Genomic DNA, 16,432 nt, shown 5'->3' with positions numbered 1-16,432 from the left:
GTTAGAAAAGGCCATTGAAATATCGATTTTCGGTCGAGTGAGACCCTTTGCAAGTTACTATGATCATCCCTTCTATGTGCAGTGGCCAAAAAAGAAAAAAAAAGGAAACCCATGACTATTAATATCCTCAATCTGATTAGGTCTTACAAAGCTTTTTGATCTCGAAAGTAAAAAATAGAAAATAACCAACGAAGTATGACGCCACTCTGGCTAGAAAATAAATCAATCTTTTATATCATAAGCCTTTCGGAAGCTGAAATCATTTTACGACCCTGAAGAGGAAAAGCCAGATGGCGACACTAACTTAAAAAACTTGCATTTCTTGTCATTTCCCTCTAGTTAGAGATTTTTTTTTTTTTACAAGATTCCGATTGATTTTGACTAAATAAAGTTTTTTGTGCTTTTAATCTTATAATCTAGTGATTGTTTTTTCTTTCCTTGTTGGAACAGTGACAATCCTATATGCAACAGTGCGGTGATCTCTGTATACAAACTGCATTCGGCGATTTCGACATAAAGTCATAAAAGTTTTCTGCCCACAAGTTTTTCGTGCATAAATTGGATTTTATCGGATCAAACTGTAGTTTGTTTTAAAAAAGTGATATTCCTTTGAAAAATAGAACTACCAGTTTTTTTATGTTTAGTTATTTAGACGAGGTGTTTCAGACCCTGGGTCTTTATTTGTGTAAATTTAGGACTCAAAACGTATGACTTCCAGGATTTCAGGACTTAAAAATTGGGAATTTTAATCTTAGACTCTTGATTTTGAACCAGAAGTATCTAAAGTCGATCTGCACGAATGCCAAGCGTGCTTACTTCGAGCCTCATAGTTAGTGACCATTTATCGATCTCTAAACTTGTCAATTAATAAATTGACGTCACTGTCAAATAACTATAGGCTGTGTGTTAGAAACGGTACACAGGCTCAAAATGAAAAATCGAGGAGCATATTGGGAAAATCTTGCGGTCTCAGAAATGTAGTCAAAATAGGAAACAAATACATCAGACCAACAATTGCATTAATATTTTGATTGATACTGATCATGCTGTATTGGAGGTCAGAACTTTTTTTATGGCAAAACAAAACAAAATATATACATCTTGAAAAAATATCATAAATAACGATAACTACCGAAAATAATAAGTATTATAATTACAAGTGAAATAAGTGTTATCCAGGGCCGTATCCATGATTTTTTTTGGAGGCGGGCCTACAAAAACAAACTTTATAAAACGCAACAAAGGTTTGTTTACATGCATTTATGTTATTTTTATTTCAAATTTATGGACACAACTTTGAGGGGAATGCAAGTCGAATCGAACTGGCACCATTCATTTGGGTAAGGGACTACTACAACTAACAACTCACTGCAGCACCAAGCCGCCTGAGGCCAACGCAGCTACGCTCGCTCCTCCTCCATCCCAATCTATTCGAAAGCCTCCCTCTGTACACCCTCCCAGGATGTTCTCATTTCCTTTAAATCTTTCTTTATGACTTCCTCCCAAACCAGACGAGGACGACCTGCTTTCCGTTTTGCCCTAGACGGTTGGCCGAAAAGGACAGTCTTCGGAAATATGTCATCCTTCATCCACAGAACGTGTCCTAGCCATCTCAACCCCACATTTTTCGTACAGCGCACCCACAACAATCCGTAGGCAATTTTTCCGGAAAACATCTTGTAAATCTTCATCTGCTTTTTGGAGGGCCCATGCTTCAGAGCCAAATTTGACCACTGCACATCACGGTACCTTCCTATATTCAATATTCACCCTGAACTGGTAAAATCCCTAAAAGTTAATTCATTTAGCTCATACCTTCATTTAAGATGCTTAAATCAGAGTTCAGGAGAGTTTTTCCTCCCCATTGATTCCGTGGTCTTCCATTGCCTTATCTATGCTCCTTAAGACTAAGTCTATCAAAATGATCCATATATAGTGGGATAGAACACAACTTTGCTTAACTCCTGATTTAATACAAAATATGCTGCTAACCTCATTTCCTGCCTTAACCGCAGCAGTGATATTCTCGTACATAGTGCTAATCACTTTAATGTTTGTCTGGTATATTATACAAGGATGAGACCTTTGGTAAAGTTCTTCTATTAACAGAATCAAACGCTTGCTCAAAATGTATAAAACTGAGGACCAAAAGTGTTTTGCAGCTAAGGCACTTCTCAATTATTAACATAAAAGTGAAAATTTGGTCGGCACATCCTCTACCTTTCCTAAAACCGTACTGTTCTTCTCTTAAAACTTTGTCTACAGCATCTCTCAGTCTAAAAAGTATCGTATTGCTAAATAATTTGCACTTCCTTCACATCCAAGGTATCACAAACTTTTTCATTTTCCTCTGTATCTTTTCCTGAAAATGTATCTCAGTGTAAAAAGTATCGCATTACTAAATAATTTGCACTTCCTTCACATCCAAGGTATCACAAGCTTTTTCGCTTTCCTCTGGATCTTTTCCTGCAAATGTATCTCGGTTTAGCACATTCTACAAATGTTCCTCTCATCTCTCTATATCTCTTTCCTTATCACTTAATGTGGCCCCGTTCCTATCTTTTATTGGGACAAATCCGGATTGACTTCTCCCTCTCAATTTATTAACATGCTAGTACAATATTTTACTATCATGCCGTCTTGCTGCATCTTCCTGTATGTTTTTCCATGTTTGTCTGGTATATTATACAAGGATGATACCTTTGGTAAAGTTCTTCTATTAACAGAACCAAACGCTTGCTCAAAATGTATAAAACTGAGGACCAAAGGTGTTTGACAGCTAAGGCACTTCTCAACTATTAACATAAGAGTGAAAATTTGGTCGGCACATCCTCTACCTTTTCTAAAACCGTACTGTTCTTCTCTTAAAACTTTGTCTACAGCATCTCCCAGTCTAAAAAGTATCGTATTACTAAATAATTTGCACTTCCTTCACATCCAAGGTATCACAAACTGTTTTTATTTTCCTCTGTATCTTTTCCTGCAAATGTATCTCGGTTTAGCACATTCTAAAAATGTTCCTCCCATCTCTCTATAACTCTTTCCTTATCACTTATTGTGGCCACGTTCCTATCTTTTATTGGGCCATCCCGGATTGACTTCTCCCTCTCAATTTATTAACATGCTAGTACAATATTTTACTATCATGCCGTCTTGCTGCATCTTCCAGATCCTCGGCAATTTTATCTATGACCTCCACTTCACACCTCTATAGTTCATTAGACCATCTTCCACATTGTAAAATTTTAAACTCTCAAGTCTTGTATTCAACTGTTCCTGGAAAGTTTCTCTCAAATTCTTATCCTGGAGTCTACCAACATCATAACTTCTTGGGAGGTAGTTACCCTTCCGAAACTTCAGCTTTAAATTAACCCTAGACACTACTAGATGGGGATCTTCACTTTTAACATCGCTAACAGAACTCTTATATGCACTAGTATCTTGTATTGATCCTGCCAGTCTTCAGTTTACTATAACATAATCAATAAGGTTTGTTGTCTTACCATCACGTGGATACCGTGTCAACTTATAGGCCATTTTATTACCAAACACTCTGTTGGTTATAACTAGATTGATATACCGACGAAATTGCAGAAGTCTGTCGCCATTACTGTTTTCTTTTCCCACACCAAATTTACCTTGGGTCTAGCTGCATCTTCCAGATCCTCGGCAATTTTATCCATGGCCTCCATTTCACACCTCCTTAGTTCATATTTTAATGCTTTCTCCACTTTCTGTATATTCCTTTTGTTTTCATTTGATCTATCACTCAGATAGTTCTTGTACAAGCCTCTTCTCCTCTTAAACATAAAGCCTTTTCACTAATGTTCCTAGCTGCAGTCTTAACTTTCTTCCCTAAGACACCATCAGCGACGTCACAAATTGTTTTTCTAAAATTATTCCAGCCATCTTTCACATTGTCAAAGCTTAAACTCTAAAGTTTATCATTAAACTGTTCCTGGAAAGTTTTTCTCAAATTCTCATCCTGGAGTCTAACAACATCATAGCTTCCTGGGAGGTAGTTATCCTTCCGAAATTTTAGCTTTAAATTAAGCCCAGATACTACTAGATTGTGATCTTTACTTTTTAACATCAATAACAGCACTCCTATATACCCTAGTATCTTGTATTGATCCTGCCAGTCTTTGGTTTACTATTACATAATCACCAAGGTTTGCTGTCTTACCATCATGTGAATACCATGTCAATTTATGGGCTATATTATGACCAAACACCGTATTGGTTATAACTAGATTTGTATACCTACAAAATTGCAAAAGTCTGTAGTCATTACTGTTTCCTTTTCCTACTCCAAGCTTACCTAGGTTAGAATACCATCTATCCCTATTTATAACGACCTGGGCGTTAAAATCCCATAGTAAAAACACCATCTGAGTCACTTCATCTGAGTCACTAGCATCTCCGCCATTCGGTTCAACAGGGGACTACTATAACTGATACCCTAAACTTTTTAGTCATAAAATGAGCAATAATTTTTCTATTATTAATACCTTCCCAGCCTAAACAAGACTTAGCAGCTTCCTTATTCATCATGAGCCCTACATCCTGTCTATGTATCCCATCCTTCCTGCCTGAGTGAAAAAATTCTATATCATCTAATTTCATGCTTCCTACCCCTGGGGTATGAGTTTCTGAAATTCCTAATAAGTCTAGTTTGAATCTTCTGAATTCCTAAGTCAAAATGTCGATACGATAGTAATTTTTTAACGTCGTAGCATTCCAAGTTCCAGTTTTCATGTTCTTTAAACCACTGAAATTATTTTGGCCTCAAGATAAGCAATGATCCCGGATACAAGTGCAAGACGGGGACCAACATATCTTTTCAAGTCTACACCAAACCGCTTAAGCTGACATATAACCGGACAGAATGAAGTCCCTGGGACCTCCAGTATGAATGGAGGCTCTGTACAATCCTGGGACCATCTTGGTCACAACATGGTTTTCAGCACTTGGCGATGATCTTCTATCAATAAGAGTCGAAATCCAGCACAGACAGTTCTAAGCCTATTTATTACCTCCGATTCATTATACATTCATGCGTACAAATATTATGCTACTACGGAGAGGCAACCCATAGTAGATAAATTAGTTAGGAAGAGGTTTTCAGCCCAAAAACGCCCCTCAAAACAGACCAAACCCAGAAGTATTATCCATTAATTAGAATCCCTTGCGAATGCTGTGTCGTTACTAGGCTACAGTTTTCTTGAAGGGTGCCACTCCTCAATTGGAAATAAGGCTGACTGCAAGGTCTCCAGTCTTGAAGGTATCCCGGAAGGGTCGAGGCAGTCCTTTACAGAGGTCGTTGTCCATAGATCTGGATCTTACGCCCTGTCGCAGTTGTCATCATATAGAGAATCTTTCCACGATGCGGGTCTGCGTCACCATTTAACCCATCACTGAGAGAAGGTTTGTAACTTCTAGAACGTATGGACGTGCCAGTGGGCCCTGTTGAGAGTACATTTGAGGGGCCTTCTTCCTCCTCTACCTGTATTTATGGCCCCGGGCGAGGGTACCCTAATTTATACTATGGACCCCCAGGGACAAGGTCCCCACTTGGTTCGTGCCTACTATGAAGGTACTCTACATATCTGTAGGGTGTTCCCCTATCGCCACCTGGGGACACTCTGAGTGGCCTAGGAGAGGCCCCTAAAGTGCGGTAGACTCATAAGGTAGCCTCTTTTTTTGGATGAAATTTTTTTGGGTAAAATATCTTAAAATATGTTTGGAAAAGGCTTATTTGACGAATTCCTTTACATTTTGTGGTGACGAAATTACGTGTGAGAGAATGGGATGTTAAAAATGACTAAAGTGATTTGACAAAAAACATACCCATATAATGGGAACCTAAAGAAAAAAAATATTACGAAAAGAGACAGTTTCGGTTCTGACTTTAGCTAAGGCCCAGAATTGAAATGTTAATCGATTGTAATTTGTCTTTGGGTATATCTGCGGTTATGTGGTCGACATTTGCTTTTACTTTTGCTTACAAATCAAGAGCGAAGTGATAACCTCCCTCCCTCAAGGAAAGTACGTATAGTAGGTTCTAGACAAATTTGTGGTAAATCTGTAATAATTATACCAAGTTGTTCATTACCAGCATTCGTCAAAAATTTTAATATTAAGGTCAATTCGTAACTCATTTGCATTCTTATTATAACAAAACCATGATCAAGGAGTTTTCCCGACATAAAATAAATAATCAACTCAGGTTTTCCAACAAAAAGATTTTCAATTTAAGACTTAGGCCGAGGCAAAATAGAAAAAGCATATCCGTCACCCCGTTAGGTAGTTTTCATGGTTTGGGCCTGGTCCGCCATTATTTAATGATAATTACTTAAAACTGAAACATTTATTAACTTAGAATGGAGCCTCTGTTGAGTGCTAACACCCAAATGCCTTTTCCCTTTCCCTAGGAGGATCAAAAGATTTCAGTTTTACAAAATTTTTGTAGTCTGGGATATTTAAGTTCACCACTTTTTTCCAAAACCTCAGTCCTAACAATTACTGAAGCGTTAGCAACTCTGGCTAGGTTCTCTTATCAAAATCCATCTTTTGGGCATTAGAATAAAAAAAAGGCCAAATTTATTTTGTTATTACACAGTTGTATATTATGTAAAACTTTTATTATATTATATAGTTCTATAAGCTTGGGCTAAACAGTATCAAACACAGATACGAATTCTAGGTCTTAGAGACGGCTTATAGACCTACTTCACTTTTATCAACCTTATCATGGATGTAAGAGCGCTACATCCGGACTGTATATTTCATTAGATGTAGAAAAGCCTATTTTCCCTATATATAAGAAATTACATCGCTATTTATTTTTCTCCATTATTTGTTTAATGTCAGCGTCGGAAGATATGTTAGTACAAAGCGTGCAACTTAGGTAAGTAAAACACTTATTTTTGACAGCTGAACAGTATTGACGTTATTGAGAATGGTCCTGTGTTTATCCTGGCCACAACGTCAAAAAGCATGTTTTGGGCTTCCTCGGGGTCTGAGAGGAGGTCAACATCAATCACATCATTAAGGTCAGTCTGCAAAAGATTCTGTCCAATCTGAACTCCTGGATAAGAGAGTGCATTTTCAGGGACCCAATCGACGCATTAACTGATTCGGAGAGGATGCATCATTGTTTTACTCCGAACCCAACTAGGAATTCCTCGGTTTCTTCGCAATATACTTGAACTCGACTCGCTAACAGGACGTAGAATGCCTTCAACGGTTAAATAAACTTCAGCGGCATTCTGTCATTCTTCAGTATTCTCCAAAGTTTCTAGCAAGCGACGGAATCGAAGGTGGTAATTAATTAGAGGGGCACCAAAGTGTAGGTAAGATTGTATCTTTCAAACCACTGGATAATGAGGGGAAGAGCGAAGAGATTATCATTACAACCTCTACTTTGCGAAAACCAACTTGACTGAGGGTCTTTCCTCCCTTGCTTCTTTGAAGCGGCTCAAGAGTATGATCCCGAACATTTTGAACCGCACCATCTATTAGACTTATCCCGCAGCAACTTGTGGATGCACTTTTATCTCCTTTCTTAGAGAAATGTTGAATTACTGATTGCATGATCTATGCCAAAAAAAAACGGCGTTCCTTTACCAGTTTTCTCAACTATTTTTTAACGGTTGACATAAAAAATATACCTCGCCATTAACTATGCACTTTGTCATACTGCAAACTAAGCAGGCAGTCTACCACAAGTAACTGCCGCTCTGCCATGCTGCATACTGAGCAGGCGGTCTAGACAGGAGGCTTTGACTTAAGTTCCATTGATGGCAAATTATTCCAGATAAACAGCTGAAAACGTTATTACCTCGAAAAATGTGAAGTTCGGATTCAGGATTACAAAGCGGTTTATCATCTCTTTTTTCTTGGGTTCAAGAAGTATCTTATCAGAGCAGCACAGAAGCAGCAATGATTGAATCAGTGAAAAAGAGACGTTTTCTAACAAAAATTGAAAGCTAGGCTAATGTTGTTATTCTTAAAGTTTTGCAGGTTCTATGCTAATAAATGCAAAGTTATGTTTTAAGATTTATGCGTTTAGAATTTTTTGGAAAAGAATTCCTGAAAACTATGGGAAGAGATTATCGTAGAGTTTGTATAATTTAAAATTATTGAAGCTGGCAGCAATATATAGTTTACTAACCTTGACATAGTATTCCACATAAATTGTCCAGTAGTTTCTTTCCTCTCCTTCCTCTTGGAACGTAGATCCGGCAAGTTGATCGCCCCCTTCTTCATAGAATGGCTCAAGTGCAATCCATTTTTTATTGTCATTACTGATAAGTTCCAATTCTAGTATATAATGATCATTTTTAATGCTCGATCTACTGTCAGACATATTCACTGTGGCCAGATTATTCTTGATTTTTCCATTACTAAAAGCGGAGACATCTACTTTTTGTATCAAGCAAGCCTGAAATAGTTCACATTTAAACTGCGCATTTATTTGCATTCTTGAAGTCTAATTGACCAAGTATTGCCAGAACTGATAACCAATCAATACAACTCCTTGATGAGGTTGGGCATTAGCCACCCTTTTTGGGTGTAAATAGATTGGCTATCCTTTCTGAAGTTAAAGTTCTAACTTGGCCTGAAAAGGGCTAATAGAGAAGTGACTTTAAAAATTTTATGTTGCACATGATCATGAAATGTCTTCATGAAGCCTGAAATAGCTTTAATTTTAGCTCCTGGTCCGCAATAGTTTTTCTTGTTTTTTTCACAGTCTTTTTGTTTTGCCTTAAAAGTGTCGTAGCTTTTTTTTAGCATTATACAATAGTCGCGTTCTATATGTAATTTTGGTCTTCAAAGTAGATAGGAAAGCAGAGCTCCCTTATGCTTCTGTGATGACGGCCTCATCGATCTTTTGAATTTAAGGAAGATCTTTTGAATGGTCAGTGATTTGGATATCTTGTTATAACAGTTTTACAGGTTAGTCGTGATGGAAAATAAATTAATTGCCAACAGTATTAGAGTAAAGAAGGGAGGTAATCCTCCCGGCCCCTTGGATTTTTCTGAAGATTGTCTTTTGCTCGTAGGTCTGTTTTATGAATAATACTAGATTACACAGAGACAGCATTGCAGTGTTAAAACAGGGAAACTGCCACCAGATATCTAAGAAGTAACGAGGGTAAGGAGAAATCAACCTAAATGTCCGGCTTTGGAAATCTTTGTTAATTATACGAGGGAAAAAGTGCAAGGAGCTAACCAAAACACACTCTTTCTGTAATCTATTATAAATTAACACATCTGGGAATTTATTATAAGTATCTTTTAGTCCATTAGACCAAAATAAATAATTAACTCTCAAAAGTGTCCACTGGAACTAGAATGTTCGTAATCTATTCATTACTAAATATAGACTATTCTGCAAATTGTACCAAATTAGTTTGAAATAATTTTATATTTAATATTGAGAGTAGCCTTTACATGACCACCTATTCTAGCTTAGTTCTGAGTGTACAAGTAGATTTATCTCTGACACGTCGACAGTGCCGTGTAATAGCTAAGACACAAGGAATACGTAAAAAGGTTACGTTTCAGACACCAATTTCAGGGCGCAATTTTTTCAAAAGTGATTCTGCGACAGATTGAGTGGATAAATCGCAAATCAATAGCTAAATCTAAGCGATTCATTTTCTTATTTTGTTTCGGATTTTAATATTTTTTCAATCCTATTTTTTTTTATTTGATTTCTTTATAATATTTGTTTTTCTTTTGAAATCGAGGTCTGAGGTATAGTCATCTAAAGTATTCCATGTGTTAGCTTTGATATGCCGTGGTTTACGTATTATAGACAAATTAACTTTTACCCTCAGAATTAAACTTGATTAGCTTTGTGAAATAATCTGTCCTGTAAATTTTACCTTCCAAAATTAATCCCCTAAAGCCATTCCTAGACAGTTGCCACTATTTCACTGCTCCTGAAGTGTTGAAAAAGGGAGAAACTAACTAAAAACAGGTATCTCCATTTAGTCCAGACATAAAAGGTATCTTCCTCTAATGTTTGCAATTTGACAGTCCAAAATCAACAAGAGCTAAGAGCTCATATGGCACTTGTGACGAGGCGAGAAGAGCTAAGAGCCAAGAGATCATATGATATGAGCTCTAACAAAATTCTATGAATCAATAGATTGATTTAAAAAGGAAAATAATAGGCTTAATGCCGGTCAGGATTTAAAATAAGAGCTCTGAGTCACGATTTCCTTCTAAATATCAAAATTCATTAAGATCCGATCACCCACTCGTAAGTTATGAATACCTAATTTTTTTCTAATTTTTCCTCTCCCTTTAGCCCCCCAGATGGTCGAATCTGGGAAACGACTTTATCAAGTCAAATTGTGCAGCTCCCTGACACGCCTGCCAATTTTCATCGTCCTAGCACGTCCAGAAGCACCAAACTCGCCAAATCACTGAACCCCTTCCCCCCAACTCCTCCAAAGAGACCGAATCCAGTACGATTCTGTCAATCACGTATCAAGGACATTTGTTTATTCTATCCACCCAGTTTCATCCTGATTCCTCCACTCCAAGTGTTTTTCCAAGATATCCCCCTCCAACTCCCCCCAATGTCAATAGATCTGGTCGGAATTTGAAATAAGAGCTCTGAGACATGAATTCCTTCTAAAAATCAAATTTCATTAAAATCCGATCATCTATGCGTAAGATAAAAATATCCCAATTTTCATGTTTTCCAAGAATTCCGGTTTCCCCCTCCAACTCCCCCCAATGTCACAGGATCTGGTCGGAATTTAAAATTAGAAATTTAAAGCACAAAGATCCTTCTAAATATCAAATTTCATTAAGATCTGGTCACCCTTTCGTAAGTTACAAAACCTCAATTTTCAAAATTACCCCCCCCCCCCAATTCTACCAAAGAGAGCAGATCCGGTCCGGCTATGTCAGTCAAGTATCTTGGACAGGTTTTATTCTTCCCATCCAGTTTCATCCTGATCTCACCGCTTTAAGTATTTTCTAAGATTTCCGGTCCCCCCAACTGCCCCCCCCCCCCAATTACGCTTGATGCGGTTGAGATTTAAAATAAGAGATCTGAGTTACGAGGTCCTTCTAAATATAAAGTTTCATGAAGATCCGATCACTCCTTCGTAAGTTAAAAATACGTAATTTTTTCTTATTTTTCAGAATCACCCCTCCCCCCAATAGAGCGGATCCGTTCCAATTATGTAAATCACGTATGTAAGACTTCTGCTTATTTTTCCCACCAAGTTTCATCCCGATCCCTCCAATCTAAGCGTTTTCCATGATTTTAGGTTCCCCCACCCCAAACTTCTCCCAATGTCACCAGATCCGGTCAGGATTTAAAATAAGAGCTTTGAGACACGATATCCTTCTAAATATCAAATTTCATTGAGATCCGATCACCCTTTCGTAAGTTAAAAATACCTCATTTTTTTCTAATTTTTCAGAATTAACCCCTCCCCCAACTACCCCAAAGAGAGCGGATCCGTTCCGGTTATGTCAATCATGTATCTAGAATTTGTGCTTATTTTTCCCACCAAGTTTCATCCCGATCCCTCCACTCTAAGTGTTTTCCAAGTTTTAGGTTTCCCCCTCCTAACTCCCCCCTCCATGTCACCAGATCCGGTCGGGATTTAAAATAAGGGCTCTGAGACACGATATCTTTCTAAAAATCATTTTTTATTGAGATCCGATCCCCCGTTCGTAAGTTAAAAACACCTCATTTTTTCTAATTTTTCAGAAATACCCCCCTGCCCAACTACCCCAAAGGGAGCGGATCCGATCCGTTTATGTCAATTATGTATCTAGGACTTGTGTTTATTTTTCCCACTAAGTTTCATCCCGATCCCTCCACTCTAAGTGTTTTCCAAGTTTTAGGTTTCCCCCTCCCAACCCCCCAATGTCACCAGATCCTGTCGGGATTTAAAATAAGAGCTCTGAGACACAATATCATTCCAAACATCAAATTTCATTAATATCCCATCACCCGCTCATAAGTTAAAAATACTTCATTTTTTCTATTTTTTCCGTAATAACCGGCCCCCCACTCCACCAAGATTGTCAAATCTGGAAAATGACTATTTATAATTTAATCTGGTCCGGTCCCTGATACGCTTGCCAAATTTCATCGTCCTAGCTTACCTGGAAGTGCCTAAAGTAGCAAAACCGGGACCGACAGACCGACAGAATTTGTGATTGCTACATGTCACTTGGTTAATACCAAGTGCCATAAAAACAAATCCCTACAAAAGTGTAATTCCAGTTACATGGCATATATGGTAATCTCTCTTGCTTTATTGATTTCTAATGTCAGTGAAATCAGGAGATTTACTCTTATTTAAAATATCATTATTTATCTATAAAGATGGATGCTACTCATGCTATTATTGTGTATGAAATCGTAAAGATTGTGCAGCTGACTATAGCCATCCTTGGAGAGGTTCCAACTAAATTATAAACAATATCCGCGCACCACTATGAAGTGCAATATGCTATATCAAGTCTATGCATTCACCAGAAACATAAAGATTAAGATTATCCTATAATTTCTTGTTCCGTTTTGGTTTATATATGTAGTCGAAATTAGTTTGGTATATATTAGATTTCTAGATATACGCATACGATAATTTTCCGTTCGTTTCAAGCTTTGACATTGCTCTTTGCTTTCAGTTGTTTATACATGCTTTTGTTCAATATATCTCTGTTAGGTCAGGTCAGACTTTGCACGTAGATTAAACAATAGAATGCGCTATGTAATTAACAGTGCTGGAGGGCTGGATTCCCAAAACGAATTCTTAGGTCATAATTTTCTCATTTTTGACGATTGGACCGGATGCCTTTAACAAATCTTGTTCTTATGCGAGGTTCCCACGGTGTCAATAAAGTTAATTAAGCTGCCCACATAGTTAATAAACCCTTCTCCTTGCTCAACTTTGTTGATTTTGTTGCTGTAGGAAAAAGTTGAGCTTTATTGAACTTTTTCAAGGAAGTCCAAAAAGTTTAGCCGATAGCAGAAGACTTGTGGAAAATTTCAAATAATCCACACACAAATAAGTGTCTACACATGTTATAGTGTATAGTTGTTTAAATAGTTTGTTGGGTAAAATAATAAGGGTTAGACAAAAAGAAAATCCTCTAAGCCTTACTTATTAAAAGAAAACAAATACTTAAGAAGATGTTTTTCTCAGCTTCACGTCCGATTAATTCAGTTATTTGCTATTAAGAAATGCTAGAAAGACAAAAAGATGAAATTCTTGTGTTTACCAGCTTTACGATGCGCGATTTCATCAAAAACTTTACTGAATTTGATGACATCTTGGAAGCCCTGCATTAGAGAGTGTTCCTGTCTTAATTGTTCCACCTCTATGGAATTGAGCATACGAATGAATAATTTTTTATTTATTTATCTTTATTACAAATATTATTTGCAACCCTTTTCGTTATAAAATCACAAGTTCAAATTACAATTGCTCAGAACCTGGTTTTGCTTTATTTCTGATCTTGGGTATCATAGTTGTTTTCGAATGGCACGTTGAGTGTTCCATGTTGAAAATGAGTGATGATCCTGTAGGACAAATATATGAGCATTGATACTAACCATTATATTTATGTTCAACAGACCTTTAATAAGTAAACTTATATCGTGAAAGAAAATAGTCGTTGAAGTTTCCTTTAGATTTCAATGGGTTGCTTATCTGTCTACTTACATTGTCATTTATTCCATGAAACTCCGGTTAAAGCGAAACTTTGTAGAAGACGCTTCTCAAAAAATCGTAAGTTTAGATTGGTCAAAGAAAGATTATAATCCGTTGAACTCATCTCTCTTTTAATGTTTTTTAAAGCCTTTGAAGTTTCTAAGCTCCCTTGTAATTCACCTGGAATAAGTTTTGGCTTTGTTGATATTTTATTTACCCCCACCTTCTTCTATCTACTGTGGGATTCCTCAGGGAACGTCATTAGGACCACTTTTATTTCTAGCAATTGCTAGTGATATATTCAATGAGTTCCCTCAAAGATGGAAATATGGTGATGAGTTGCCCATCTTCGTGAGCTGTAGCAATACTAGAAGTGACCCCCTTGAAATTCTTAACCTTGTCACACAAGAGGCTAAGAACATAAACCTGAAAATAGACACATGTAAATAAAATTGCCATTCCATAATTTGCTCAAATCTGCTCCCCTATTTCACCTTAGTCAATCATTTTAAACTCTTTTGATGTTCAAGTAGATCTCAAGTGGAATATGCAAGTTCTGAATATTTATAAACACGCAAGTGCGTTGCTCTCCGTGCTTAAACCTTCGAGGATAAAGTATCATGCTTCTTCCTCATTAAAGCCTCCTGACTAACCACCCTAAATGACATAAAGGGTAGCATCTGCTTTCAACATTGGCAATTTTAGAAGCATTCTATTCAGTCAAATGACGCTTTAGCCTTTAACGGGTTTAGGGGGAAGGAAGAATGTCACTACCATGATTTTGGTAATTTCCATATTTTGCAAGCTGGTTGGAGACAAAACAAAAATGGGCCTATTTTAGGAAACAAAAATGGACAATAAATTGTTTTTAAGAGTTTTTATCTTCATTGAAGCCCCCTTATCCCGTGTACACATGCTCTGTAAGCTTAAGCCAGTTGGATAAAAAACATTATTGACCCAGTTTCAGGTGCCACAGATTGATACAGCTAAACTTCAAAATATTTTGTCTTCATCTAGGTTTCCTGGTCACGACTACATGCCCTGTTGTTTTCAAGCCCATCAGAGGCGAAACAAATCTTAGGCCCATTTTTGGGTGTCACAAATCAATACCGCCAAAATGATTTTTAAACCTTTTTTGTTTATAAACTGCATTTACTTTCTTTGAATAAAATTCCGTCTGAGTGTAATTACTTTTTTTTCTTTTTATTAGTTAAGACTTAGAAATGGGAGTCAGAATAGTTTAAGCTTTGCATCGTTGATTATTACTTTGGCTTGAACTTACCGCTGCAGCTGGAGAATTCTATAACATAGTTTTTTTTTCTTTTCTACATTAGCTTCCTCACGGCCTAGGATTTACGGCTGTCACCTTCAAACTAATCAGTGGTATAAAATTCATTGACTCCCTAACACCCTCCTAAGTTTCAAGTCGTTCAAAATAAAAGCTTTATTTACTTTTTTAGGGTCCTCTTTTTAGATAAACCAACCTTTTTTTCTTTTTTTTTGCGAATTGGGATCCCTTTGAACCGGTGACTTTCGGGTGTAAGCTTCGATCAGTAGGATTCGGATAAGTTTAGTGTCCTCAGCCTAATTCTTTATACCAAAGGGCACCCTTGGCCCAGAAACTTCAGAAAATAAGTTTCAAGCTGTTTGGAGAAAAGACTTTTTCGTCCTTTTCTTGGGGAACTTTTTTTCGCGCATTGGAGTGCTCTTGACCCAAACAATTAAAAACACTTGAATTGTGAGTCAATCAGAAAAATAAAAATAGTTTTGACTCTTTTGGACCTCATTTTCGGAGAACTGTGCCCTCAATTTTTTTTTACAGTTAGAGTCTCCTTGCACAAGGGACTAATCGCGTTAAGTTTAAAATGATCAAAGACAACAAATTTTTTGGCCCCCCCCAAGACACTGCTTCCTTCCATAAAAATTGTTTGGTACCCTTAGCCCAGGCAAGGACTCTTAAAATTTCAATCAGTCGGAAATATAGCTTTTTGGACCGTTTTCGTGCCCCGAATGCTGGGCCCTGAAGTCTCCATTTTCCAAGGACTAATGATAAGAGTATCAAATTGGAAAATTGTAGTCCCTTGTTGGGAAATCATGTGGGGGGCTCATATCCCCAAACTAAGATATCTTAAGCAAATAAGTGTCCTCTTGGCCTTGGGACTTACAGGTTTAAGTTTCAAACCATTTTAAGAAAAGCTTTGTCCCCTTTTTCCGTCTCATTTTCAGGCGAATAAAAATCTTTTTTTACTACTTTTTATCCTGCATTATGGTGTCTATAGCCCAGACAGTAAGCTGCAAGCTGTTTGGGAAAAGGTTTAGATTTGTTTTTTATCGCACTTGGTATTTACCAAGTGATATATCGCGATCGCAATTTCTGTCTGTCTGTCTGTCTGTCTGTATGTCTCTCAGTCTGTCTGTGGTCCCGGTTTTACTAGTTTGGGCACTTCCAGATGAGCTAGGACGATGAAAGTTGGCAGGCGTATCACGGACCAGACCAGATTAGATTAGAAATAGTCGCTTCTCCGATTCGACCATCTGGGAGGGGGGGGGGGGTAGAGCAAGCGAACGAGGTAGTTGAGAAGAATTTTATTTGGCGATAAAACAAATTATTGTTGTTCTAAAGTGTGGCTTGCTGGTCTAGTGGTATGATTCTCGCTTAAAGTGCGAGAGGTCTCAGGTTTGAATCTCAGACCACCCCAATTTTTACATGAAGAAGATCTGAAACTAGA

The 16,432-nt window shown here is 37.4% G+C and overlaps 2 protein-coding genes across 3 annotated transcripts in view; one reads left to right on the top strand and one right to left on the bottom strand.

Annotated features, from left to right (window-relative positions):
• LOC136027139 (14 kDa phosphohistidine phosphatase-like) overlaps positions 1–16,432 on the top strand; it is a 146,179-nt gene that overhangs the window by 12,402 nt on the left and 117,345 nt on the right. The gene's annotated exons all lie outside the window — the stretch shown is intronic.
• The window catches only part of LOC136027138 (phosrestin-2-like), a 107,027-nt gene that overhangs the window by 3,271 nt on the left and 87,324 nt on the right, over positions 1–16,432 (bottom strand). For both annotated transcript variants that reach the window (XM_065704104.1, XM_065704105.1), the window contains one exon: positions 8,177–8,446. In XM_065704104.1, coding sequence (XP_065560176.1) covers positions 8,177–8,446 — 270 coding nt within the window. The remainder of the gene's footprint in view (positions 1–8,176; positions 8,447–16,432) is intronic.

This window comes from Artemia franciscana, chromosome 5, assembly GCF_032884065.1.
Source record: "Artemia franciscana chromosome 5, ASM3288406v1, whole genome shotgun sequence".
Lineage (NCBI taxonomy): Eukaryota > Metazoa > Arthropoda > Branchiopoda > Anostraca > Artemiidae > Artemia > Artemia franciscana.
The sequence above is the reverse complement of the archived record's forward strand: the minus strand, read 5'-3'. Positions and strand labels throughout refer to the sequence as shown.